This window comes from Colobus angolensis, unplaced genomic scaffold, assembly GCF_000951035.1.
Source record: "Colobus angolensis palliatus isolate OR3802 unplaced genomic scaffold, Cang.pa_1.0 Scaffold38, whole genome shotgun sequence".
Lineage (NCBI taxonomy): Eukaryota > Metazoa > Chordata > Mammalia > Primates > Cercopithecidae > Colobus > Colobus angolensis.
In genome coordinates this window covers 7,399,058-7,411,045 of record NW_012117154.1, presented here as the reverse complement: position 1 = coordinate 7,411,045, position 11,988 = coordinate 7,399,058, and the positions used below count along the sequence as shown (strand labels likewise).

General features: G+C 55.9%; 1 protein-coding gene across 1 annotated transcript in view; it reads right to left on the bottom strand.

Annotated features, from left to right (window-relative positions):
• Window positions 1-11,443, bottom strand: part of RRP1 (ribosomal RNA processing 1) — a 12,583-nt gene extending 1,140 nt beyond the window's left edge. The window contains exons 1-11 of the mRNA XM_011954120.1: window positions 10,810-11,443; window positions 10,433-10,515; window positions 9,227-9,284; window positions 8,550-8,635; window positions 6,697-6,758; window positions 4,077-4,206; window positions 3,934-3,998; window positions 3,517-3,710; window positions 2,048-2,124; window positions 1,120-1,217; window positions 855-874 (exon numbers count right to left, since the gene is read on the bottom strand). Of these exons, the coding sequence (XP_011809510.1) occupies window positions 855-874; window positions 1,120-1,217; window positions 2,048-2,124; window positions 3,517-3,710; window positions 3,934-3,998; window positions 4,077-4,206; window positions 6,697-6,758; window positions 8,550-8,635; window positions 9,227-9,284; window positions 10,433-10,515; window positions 10,810-10,909 (973 nt within the window). The 5' untranslated portion in view covers window positions 10,910-11,443. The remainder of the gene's footprint in view (window positions 1-854; window positions 875-1,119; window positions 1,218-2,047; window positions 2,125-3,516; window positions 3,711-3,933; window positions 3,999-4,076; window positions 4,207-6,696; window positions 6,759-8,549; window positions 8,636-9,226; window positions 9,285-10,432; window positions 10,516-10,809) is intronic.
• Window positions 11,444-11,988: the final 545 nt, after the last annotated feature.

The following is an 11,988-nucleotide window of genomic DNA, read 5'->3' as shown; positions in this document are numbered from 1 at the left end:
CAGCGAAACCCTGTCTCCACACTACCAGCCTGGCACACAGCGAAACCCTGTCTCCACACTACCAGCCTGGCACACAGCGAAACCCTGTCTCCACAAAAACTGAAACAATGAGCCGGCATGTGGCACGCGCCTGTGGTCCCAGTGACTGGGAGGCTGAGGTTGGAGGATCGCTTGAGCCCAGATCCAGGCTGCAGTGAACTGTCATCACCCCACTGCTCTCCAGCCTGGGCAACGGAGCGAGACACTGTCTCAAAAACTAAAAAAAGGAAACAAACCCTGGACTAGAACTCATGACACGCCGGCTGGTGGGTGCAGGGGGTGTGGCGCTCAGAGAGAGGAGCTTAACACAAGACAGGAAGTGCTGATTCTGGAGCCGGAGGGACACGCAGGCATCCCCTATGAAATCCTTCCAACTGAGCTGCAGCTCTGACACTTTTCTTAAGGAAACACCGGGAGAAACGCTTACATCTCTTACCATCAACCCCCCTAGGAAACGCTCCTTCCGATAACCTATGCCAGTTCCATCCGCCACACGCTGCCAGGAACAGACGTGTGCTGCACAACAGACCAGCAGCAGCACCGCGGTCAGTGCTTGGGAGCCCCTGTGGCTGGCACCGTCTCTCAGGCTCTGGGGGACTCCAAGGGACACTCAAGTCTGAGAATCACTCAGCAAAACCGACAAAAACGAGAGCTGTGGAACCCCGAGCCCTGCCTCCCTGTCCCCCAGAAACACCACCAGGCCTCTCTGCAGAGAGACTCCACGTGCTACGAGGCCCCTGGAAGCAATGCACTCCCACGAGGACGGAGCTCCACCTCCAAGGCGGTGCCACTGTCAGTGCCCGGCCGGTCCTCACCTCCTGCCAGGTCCTGCAGCCTGAAAGAGCAAGACAGATGCCCACTTACCACAGCTGCGGCTTCCGCAGGAGGAGGAAGCTCCAGCTAGAGGGGCTGCAGGGTCCCAGCCGGGGAACCCCAGGGGCTGTGCAGGGGTCTCAGGGTCCTAGCGGGGACCACCCCAGGGGCTGCGGAAGGACCAGGGCAAGGCGAAGGCACCCCGATCTGAGGAGGAAAGGGCAGCTCCAAGGGCAGCAGAGCAGACGTAGCCCCTCAGACACTCACTTCCGGACCACTTTGTAGAGACGCTTCCTGTTCTGAGACGGGGTGCTCTGGCGGCTGGCCATTTCAAACAGCCTGTTAGCAACTGCCTCGTAGTCAAACTGTGTCAAAAGACAGACGTCACAGAGCCAAGGTCAGTCACCCTCTGCATGCTCCGAGAACGTGGAACCCCGAGACCCAGAGGGCACTTGGTCTTCACTTGCAGGTTCTTCACTCGGCTCACAAGAACACAGCCCACCCTCACTAAGGGTCCTGCAGCCCCGCCACTCCAGCACAGCGGGCACCACACATGCTGCGGCACACTGTGGGGCACGCACTGCAGGGCACACTCTGCGAGACGCACACTGTGGGGCACACACCTGCCAGGAGCCTGCCTGCAGCTTTACAACTCTAGGAGCCACACACAGACAAGCACGAATAAAGTAAGTTAATTTGATCGATTTTAACCCAAGAAGGCCATATTTTATTAAGTCTGCACATAATCATATTTAAAACTTAAAACATTTCAGTTTCCAATTTGCCTGAAGTCAGACCCCACTGGCTGAGTGGACTCCTCGCTGAGACCCACAGGCCAGCCGCTTGGCACACGCCATTTCATTCCAGCCCAGCACCCCAAAGAAGGGGCCGCAGGAAATCTGGGGGGCTGCCCATACATGAGGCAAGAGGCCAGCGTGAGGTGAGGCCAGCCCTGGACGATGCAGGTCTGCCTCTGAGCCTACCATCCCAGGCCCCAGCCCCACTCTTAATGACCCCACTCGCCTGCAGGGAGCAGGGTCGGAGCACCGATCCCTCCTTCAAAGCTAACCCGTCTGGGTGACTCTCCATGCTGACGGCTGCCATCCTCCCTCCTAACGCCCCCCTCCTCTTCCAGGGCCAGCGGCAGCAAAGCAGGGCAAAGGTGAGGGTGCAGCCACGAGCCCAAGGCACCCACCTGGAGGACAGGGCCACCACTGTCCCTGTCGTCACCTGTCTGCTCACCAGCCTCAGGTTCAGCCCTGCAGACAGAGCCTGGAACAAAAGGGACCCCGTGAACTCAAAGACCTGTTCCCAACGTGTGCCAGCCCCAAACACCCAGGAACGGAGAGCCCGCTCTGTGCACCCTGGTCAGAGCGTGGGCATAGGCCCGCAGCTCAAGGCAGATACTAGGTGCCATGTGACCTCCAATCTCGTATGGACAGGACAAGAGGTGCCACCCCAGGCCTGGAAAGGAAAAAAGACGTCCCAGGGCACAGGTGCCTATACAGCCCTGAGTGGCTGACTACAAGCTGGCATCTCGGGCAACAAAGGCCATGTCAAAAGTTCCGGAAGTGAGGAGGGGTAGCTCAGTCCAGCCTCAAGGTGGCCTGGAACAGAAACTGTGGGAGTTGACGTTTCAGTCAGGCGCTCAAGCTGCGCTGGGCATTTGGGGCTTTGACGGCACTGTCTGCAGAAGAAAGGTTTCTGGGCAACAGGCAGCTGTGGGGCAGCATGTGACAAGGGTCTGCTCTGGAGGTGGCAGCCAGGGGCCAGCAACAGGCACTGGAGGACCTGCCAGGCGCCTCGGCTACTGAGAAGGGCAAGGCAGGGACCAGGGAGACACGCATAGGGTGGCCGGGCCAAGTGCTGGGGGCGGTGGGGAGGGGGTCTTCTGATGAGTAAGCCAAGGGGCACAGCGGCCACAGCACTGAGTCAGGGCACACGGGGGTCCTGGGCATGGTCAGAGACACCCTCCACACCACCAGGATGCCACACTCACAGCTCAGACCACCCAGCAGGCTCAGACAACGAGGGCAGCATCGAACCAGAAACGGGCCAGGCTGGACCCCGCGGCTGCCCCCAGAGGCCTCTGGCAGGCAGTGAGGAGCGGGTCTACTCCCCAGCAGCCAGGTGCCCTGAGTCTCAGGCCTGAACCCTGCCACGGTCAGTACAGACAGAGCTTGCTGTCCTCTGGCGAGACGGGCCAGGAACAAGGAACATGAGGAACAAGTGGTTCACATCCCGAGACACAGAGTGACGCCATGGGGAGGACTGCCTGTGGCGCTGGGAGAGGCCAGGAGGCTGAAAGAGTCCAGCCCCAGAGAGTGATGGGGGATAGACGGTGGGAGGCACAGGGAGACTCAGCACCAAGGCAGGAAGGAGTCCAGGGGGCCAACTGAGCCGGAGGCGTGCTGGTTAGACTGGGGAGCCCAGGGGTCTGGAGAGGGCGTGGGGCACACCAGAGGCTGGGGGGCTTGAGGGGAAATGACACGTGTGCTCGGTGCCCACAGAGGTCACTCTGGCTTCTATGCTGAGGATGGACTGTGGGGAGGGGCAGAGACAAGGGGACCAGGCGGAAGGTGGTGGGAGCAACCCTGCAGGAGACCACACTGGCTCGGCCCAGGACAGGCCCCAAGGAGGAAACGGGCGTGCCGTGACCCCCACCTGCAGGCGGCTTTTCAGACCTCTTCCGGGAGAGCGCATCTCCGCGCTCACCGCCCTCGGAGGACTCCTCACTGTCCGACGCCGCCTCCCCATCCTGTGCATCCAGTTCATTCAGGAGGTCTTCAATGGCAAGCGGGGCCTGCTCCACGATCGCCTCAAAGATGCCTCGAGTGATGTTGTTCAAAACCAGGGAACTGAGGGGCAGGGCAGAGGCCAGCGAGCAGGCCCGTTATGCTGGATTCCCAAGCAGAAGCCGCCGACTGCCCTGCGGCCTCCCCTCTACCCCCCGCCCACCCGCATGGCCAGCGGCCACTCTGCAACAGATTCTTCCCCGGAGGGAGCAGCCCCCCCAAAACGGCAGCCCCATGGAAGAACTCAGTGAAGGAGTCGGGTCCAACCAGGCCGCCCACCACTTACTCCTTGGTCCGGGCGGCGATTCTGCAGAAGGGGTCGATGAACTTCAGGTTCTGGTCTGCCGTAAGCTATGGGGAAAGCCAGCGGAGCTCAGTCCCTCGTCCACAAATGCCCAGCTCCACTGCCCCGTCACAGCCCAGCCTCACCTCCTCAGCGCCCACTTTGGTCAGCTCCTCCAGGAAGATCTCAATGAAGTGGCTCTTCACCCCGTGGGGGGCCTGGCTGCTGGGGTGCAGGATCTCGCTCGTCAGCAGCTCTAGCAGCTCCTCGATCTGTCTGAGGAAAGGAAAAGCAAACATGACAGGCAGCCTCGGCAAGCCCCAAGACAGCCGTGCCCCCACTCTCCGGCGGTGACACGCTCGGATGGAAACCTAAGTGCGGGCAGGCGCCACTGTCTGCAAACAGGCCAGCCCGAACTCCACGCAGGTGAAGATCAGCGATCCCGGGGCTATTCCAGCACAAAGCAGTCTTGCAATCAGAGAGTTAAGTGACCATCACCAGCACCAGAACATATGGCCTGAGCTTGCATGTTGGCTACAAAATGCAACACGTGTAAACATTCAGATAGGCCTTCCCTCTGTCCTCAAAACTGCTACCAGAGAGAAAGTCTTGGCTGAGACGAGACCCTGCCTGGTGTTCCTCTCCACTGGGTACCGCTGGGGAAGACACGTCAGGACGGCACGGACACAGAAAGGAAAATGGAGGCCCCGAAAGGGGCCCAGGACCATGAGCCACCTTCTGGCTTCCCAGGCCCTGCCGCACGGCGCATGCCCTCTGTGATGTGCACCAGAGCTCTCCCTGGCAGGCAGGTTTGATGGCATCACAGGCCCGGATCCGAAGACTACACAGCCCCAGAGAATAACCTGTAGCATCTAGATGCATCTGGACCTCCTGGGGTGCTCAGTAATGCAGCTCCCTAACTCGGATTTGTAAACTGTGCGATTTAGGAAGCTCCTCAGCAAGGCTGGAGAATCACTGGTGATGGAAAGGAGAAGTGACACTCTCTAAGGCTCAGGAAAAAGGAGACAGAGGCAAGAACAGGTGCTGAGACCAAGAGGAAGACACACGGGTGCAAGGGACCGACTTCCAGGCCAGGGACAATGCCATGGATATTAATGACAGCCTGGTTATGCCTGCAGGAGATCCAACAGGGCAGGAAAAGTGGACCCCACTGTCAGCACTTGGACCCCGGGCACTGGGGGAAGCCACCAGGGTCTTCCAAATGATTCCTGTACTGAATTCTCAGTTACAGGGAGGAAAAATACTCTTGGAGTAATAAGCCAAAAACAGTTCACAAAAATCATCCCTTTACCATTTAATTCCGCTTAAGTCATGAGACCCCTACGGGGTAATGCACAATGCTAAGGCCTAGAATGAGTAAGAGACTCCCGGCATCAGAGTCCTGCCAAGGAACTCGAGAATGAAAATCCCTCCAAACCAGAGGCACCGCTGCCCTAACTGCAAAATCACCCACGCAACTCAAAGCGGGAGAAACTCAGGCAACCACAGTCCAATTCCTGCTGATTCTTTTTTTATTATTTATTTATTTATTTATTTATTTATTTTTTGAGATGGAGTCTGGCTCTGTCGCCCAGGCTGGAGTGCAGTGGCCGGATCTCAGCTCACTGCAAGCTCCACCTCCTGGGTTCACGCCATTCTCCTGCCTCAGCCTCCCGAGTAGCTGGGACTACAGGCGCCCGCCACCTCGCCCGGCTAGTTTTTTGTATTTTTTAGTAGAGACGGGGTTTCACCATGTTAGCCAGGATGGTCTCGATCTCCTGACCTCGTGATCCGCCCGTCTCAGCCTCACAAAGTGCTGGGATTACAGGCTTGAGCCACCGCGCCTGGCGATTCTTTTTTTAAAAAAACAAAACAAAACAAGACAAAACCCAGAATCTCACTCTAGGCTACAGTGCAGTGGCTCAGTCATGGATCACTGCAGCCTCAAACTCCTGGGCTCAAGCGATCCCCTCGCCCCAACATAACCAGCCTGCTGATTCTTTTTTATGTATTTATCTAATTTTTGTATTTTTAGTAGAGACAGGGTTTCACTGTGGTGGCCAGGATGGTTTTGATCTCTTGACCTAGTGATCTGCCTGCCTCGGCCTCCCAAAGTACTGGGATTACAGGCATGAGCCACCGCGCCAGGCCAATTTACATAATTTTAGAATTAGGAGCAATTAAAATTGCTTACAACTTTGGGAGGCCTAGGCAGGCAGACTGCTTGAGCCCGAGAGTTTGAGACCAGCCTGGGCAACAGGACAGAACTAATCTCTACCAAAAATACAAAAATTACGTGGGCCTGGTGATGCACATCTGCAGTCCCAGCCAGCTGGGCGGCTGAGGCAGGAGGATCACTTGAGCCCAGGAGGTCAAGGCTGTAGTTGAGCCAAGATCACACCACTGCACTCCAGCCTAGGCAACAGAGAGACCTATTTCAAAAAAAACAAAAAGCATTGCTAACGGAGCGGAACATGCCGTGTTTTTTTAAGAAGCTCCTCAGCTGGACACCCTTTCATTAAAACACTCCCTCCTGACTCCCAGTGAGAACTGGCCTCCAAGCCTGAGGATAAATGGCATCATTTCCACAAACACACAAACTAATTTTTACTTTAAAAAATATCTTATCTCTAAGCACAACTAGGGGCACGCTTTAATGTAAAGGCTGACATCTCCTTATGACAAAGAATCCAACGACAAACACATGACTGTGGTCCCTGAGAGCAGCATCCCACCACAGCAGGCCCGCCGCGCCCGCGCACCCACCTTTCTTCCCAGCCTCGCATCTTCAGAACCTTCAAGGACTCGTTCAGGACCATCCTCATGAGCTTAGACACAGAAGGAGGTTCGTGTTAGCAGAAGCCCAGCCCTGCTTCACCAGACCACCCTTCCCCGTGCACCATGAGCCGCTGCGGGATAAAGCCACAGCCGCGGTCACCTCTGCTGGCCCCAGGCACACAGCCGGCCCCCAGAGCTGCTGACAGACAGACGCTGGAGGATACGACACCAAGCCCTCAGAATCCCGGGCTGAGAATGTGCCCCTCTCCCCAGCTCCAAGGCCCCAGCTGGCTGGAAGCAGGCGTACGGGGGGTGGGAGGGAATAGGGGACAGTCCTATGACTCCAGTCCATAAACTGGGGTTGAAACAGACAGTCCTTGATTCATAAAGGAGAACCAGAAAAGAGGCACAGCTACCCCCACGGGCAGTGGAGCCCTCCGCAAAACCGGGTCTGAAACACGGCTGGTCCTCACCAGGCTCTCCCCAGTGGGGAGAACACAGCTCACTTCCTCTGCGGTCCGCTACGCAGTGAGGGCGCTCCTGCCAAGCCGCACCCGTGAATGAAGCTCCAGATCTGCCCCCCAATGCTATTTTCCTCCATGGGACTCAACACCCTTCTGCAGTTGTCCCCGCTTTAGGCTACTGACCCAGCACGCCTACACGCCCACAGTGAGGTCTGAGCCGCAGTCAATAGCAGCAGAGGACACGCAGACCCCCAGGAGCCCCGATAACAAGAGCACAGCCCAGCAGCCAGGACACTGTTCTTGCAGACACGGGAGGCCTATCCCCTACGCCACCCTGCAGTGCCACTGAGGCCGGCCCTGACACAAGGCTGTGCTGCCAGACTCAGTCACACAAGGGGCCCGGAAACGAGCCATGGAAAGCAGAATGCATCCATCCAAGCACCCAGCAGCTGCATCTCAGCAAACCAGTGGGGCGGCCTCCCTGAAGAGCCCCGCTGTCCCTAAGAGTCTGCACTCTGTCAAGTGCATGGCCGGGCTCCTGGCCTGCCCTGGAGCCTCCTTCCTTCTTGAGCTCCAGGTTTTTCCCACCCTGGTCTCCAATTCTAGAATCACTGGTATGTACACTGTCCGTACAACCCTGGCCCGAATCTGAGCCGGACACTGAAGCCAGACTGACAGATCAACATCTGTCCTCAGTGAGGCCCAGCCATGGCCCCTTTCAACGTTCCCATTGGGTAACTGACTCCTACAAGTGACAATGTCCCTATATCTCAGATCTGCTCTAAGGTTACAATGACCACCACCTCAGTAAGGAGACCTCACGGTTCAACAAGAGGGAAGGAGGGAATGAGAGAAGCAGGTCCGGGCAGCAACACGCTGCACTTCTAAACCCCAGTGTTCCCCAGCATTCTCAGGGCAAATCAGCACCCTGAATGGGGGTGCAATGAGGGAGGAGGGAAAGGAAGTCCCGCACTGTGACCCAGCCATCCCAGCCTTGCAGGCACTCCAGGGCTCCTGCTAGGGCCCGATCGCAGCTCTGGAGTCTGCGCCTCCAAACTCACGGCCTCCTCGGCAAAGTAACAACGGTGTCACCGTCGACTCTCCCCAGGAGGGCAATCGTCACTTTCCTTCTCTGAACCAAAAGTTTGTGTGGTGTTTGAGGGGTCAGATTCCTCGCCCATTCAATGACCCTCAGAGACCGACAATGCTGCAGAACCCTCGGCAGGGACCGCCTAGAGCCTCGGCTCCACCTCCCACCCCGGCTTCAGGGTCGCACTGCCTCAGGTCGCCTCCCTGCCCAGGCGCTGCCTGTCTCTACTGGGCCGGACACTGAGACCCACGCTGCCCCCGCCGCCGGCGCCCTGGCGGCTGCCTCACCATGTAGAACTTATCCAGGCGCAGCCTGTCGATGCCCGTCCACTCGCGATTCATGGTCTGCCAGAAGGCCTGAAGGAACAGGTGCTCTGGAGGAGGAAGAAGCCAGAAGACAACGGCTGAGGAGCGCGAAGCCACTCTGGGAAGTGAGGTGAGAACACGGAGGAACCTTTCTTTACATATCATAAATAATAACTAAAACGCTGATGCCCAGGCCCTACCCCGAGAACTGGGTCTTGCTGGACCAGGATCTGGACATCAGAAATTTTAGAGGCTCCTCAAGTGAGTCCCACAGACAGGAAGGGTAAGAACTTCTCAACTCCGGACACCAGAGAACAGAGGAGTTAGAAAATCAACTGCAGGAACCTCACGACCATCAGGCGAATTCAGTCAAATCTCTTGGTGACATTACCCTGGCTTTTCATTTTATTTTTAAAATGTAAGATATTAGCCCACTAGACTCAAAATGAGTGCTTTGGGTAAATGAGCTAATCCACGTTTAACACTTACACCAGCATTTCACACATGCTAAGCACCCACAGACACCAGCTGGCGCTCTCTCGCTCTTAGGCATTCCTTACTCTGGATTTGAGAACACAAACCCTCCTGTGTCTGGTGGCTCTGATGCTCAGAGGTTCTGACGTCTACAAATGTACCCAACTATGGCAGAGCATACTCACGCGCCTCCGTGGTCTGAAAAGCATGAACGAGCTGGGAAATGGTCCTTCCTAATTCTTCCTGTGCAGGAAACAACAAAAACGCCCTCAGCCCCTAAAGCATGAGGCTCTCACAATGACACACACACAACCACTCACTCACTCATCACAGAGAGTCGGCTTCCAGGAGGTCTCAGCTCAGTGGACTGGAGGTTTCACCCCTGCTGCAAAAGACCCCTCTACATCCGGGGCCAACAGCCTCTCACACAACCACGGCAGGCACTGCCCTCCTGACAGGGGCAGTGCTAAAGCCACAGAGTCATGGTTAAAGAGGGACGTGAGAGAGCAGAAGGGAGCCTTGAGACTCACAGCCCCCAACCATCAGGAGGAGGAGGGCTGCGAGACCCCATAGGTCATTCGCTATCTGCCTACATCACTGCGCCACACATGGCCCAGGGCACTTGCTAAGAGACATTTCATAGCCTCCCCTTCAATTTAACTAAGTATCCTCACCACCCACGAGATTCTGAAGGAGAGCACAAAAGTCACAATTTGAGAGACAATGTTTGAAAAGGGCTAGCGGGAGAAGTCCTTGTCTCAGGAGACCTGAATGCTGTCCCTTGGTTTCCACTATTTCAGCAGCTGTTTGCAACCCAGGACAAACACAAAACCCAGTTTTCACCCATATGCCAGTGCGGCTATGGTGCACGACTCAGTCAATCACATCAACGACCTCAGCAAGTGTAAAACTCACCGAACCAAAGGCCCACACCCACCAGCCATGCAGAACCAAGCATCAAGGCTATACGACCTCCCCACGGTCTCTGGCCATATTAAAACTGGGTGAACTAGGCCGGGCGCCGTGGCTCACACCTGTAATCCCAGCACTTTGGGAGGCTGAGGCAGACGGATCACGAGGTCAGGAGTTCAAGACCAGCCTGGCCAACATGATGAAACTCCGTCTCTACTAAAAATACAAAAAATTAGCGGGGCATGGTGACAAGCACCTGTAATCCCAGCTACTAGGGAGGCTGAGGCAGGAGAACTGCTTTAAACAGAAGGCGGAGGTTGCAGTGAGCTGAGATTGCGCCAGTGCACTCCAGCCTGGGCAACAAGAGCGAAACTCCGTCTTAAAAAAAAAAAAAAAAGAAAAAAAAAACTGGGTCGACCAGATGCCCATCCATCCTCTCCCGCTGCTTCTGCACCTTCTCTGCTGCTCACTCCACTCACCTGGAGGAGCGGCTTGTCCTGCATCCACATGCAATAGAACAGTCCTTTCCACACCTTCAGCAGCTCGTCGTGAGTAAAACCACCTGCAGCAAAACAGCAACATTTGGACCAAATGAACCCCACACCTTCCAGTGCCAGGAAGGAAGCCACAGAAACGTGACTGCCTGAATGAGACCAAAGTCCCACTTACTGTAAAGGCAACTAGGGGGCAAAATCTGGCCCTCCCCTTCAAACAATCCTTCTAACCCAGAACCTGCCGTGCCTGTGGCTGTGCGGCTCCTCCAGGTAACTGCCACTTCGCGCACTCAGTACAACTGACTGAGAATCTACAAGGTATCAGGCACCGTACTCCATTTTGGAAATTCAAAATTGCAAACCTCCACCGTTTCCCAAACTGATCACTGGCCACACAGGATAATCTGTTGGCGATAATTCATCCAGCATTACGCTGAGCGTTTCTGCACTTTTCTGTAACATATCTCAAATATCAAAAAGAAGAAAGTGAACTCAGGCATTCAGACTAGCTAGGGAGAGAAACAGAAATTACTCAGGCCAGGTGCAGTGGCTCATGCCTGTACTCCCAGCACTTTGGAATTGAGTGCTGAGGCAGGATCACTTGAAGCCAGGAGTTCAAGACCAGCCTGGGCAACATAGGAATACCCCAATTTGTACAAAAACTACTAAATTTAGCTGGTCTGGTGGCACAGCGCCCCCCGTGGTCCCAGTTACTGGGGAGGCTGAGATGGGAGGCTCATTGAGCCTGGGAGGTAGAGGCTGCAGTGAGCCATAATGGTGCCAATGTACTCCTCCACCCTGGATGACAGTGAGGTCTGTCTCACTCAGAAAAACAAAAAAAAAAGTTTAATTTAAAACATTACTCAGTTGACATTCACTTAAGTCCTATGTCTGGCAAGCTGTTCCTGTAGCAGTGGTTCTCAAGCTGAGTGTGGGGAGCGGTATCACTCGAACAGCTTCATAAAGCAGATGCTAGTCCTGATATGGCGGGGCTGGGACCCTACAACTTGCATTTCTTTCTTTTCTTTTGTAATGGAAATGGAGTCTTGCTATGTTGCCCAGGCTGGATTCCTGGGCTCTTGCGATCCTCCCACCTCAGCATCCCGAGTGGCTGGGATTACCAGCTTGGGCCACTGCGCCCGGCATAGAATCTGCATTTCTAACAAATGTCCAGGGGATGCTACTGCTGATGGGGGACCACGCTCAGAGAACCACCAGGTACCACGAACAAAAAGTAGATTCTCGGCCCTCAGAGAGATACCCTGAGTGGAAATCGGAAAACAATCCAATAATTACGCAAACAGAAAACTGCTAACAGCGGGAAATGCTGCCACGAGGGAAAAATACTGGGTGCCTAAACAGCAGGGCAGCAGGAGTACATGGTCTACTTGAGGGAGGGGACGTCTGAGCTAGGAAAGGAGTCAGGGGGCTGGGGAGGAGCGTCCTCGCAGAGGGACCAGAAGTCACCGCACCACGAGGCAAAGGGGCCGCGGGGACCGCGGACCGGTAGCAGCAGGAACAGGCCCACGGGCCCCGCCTGC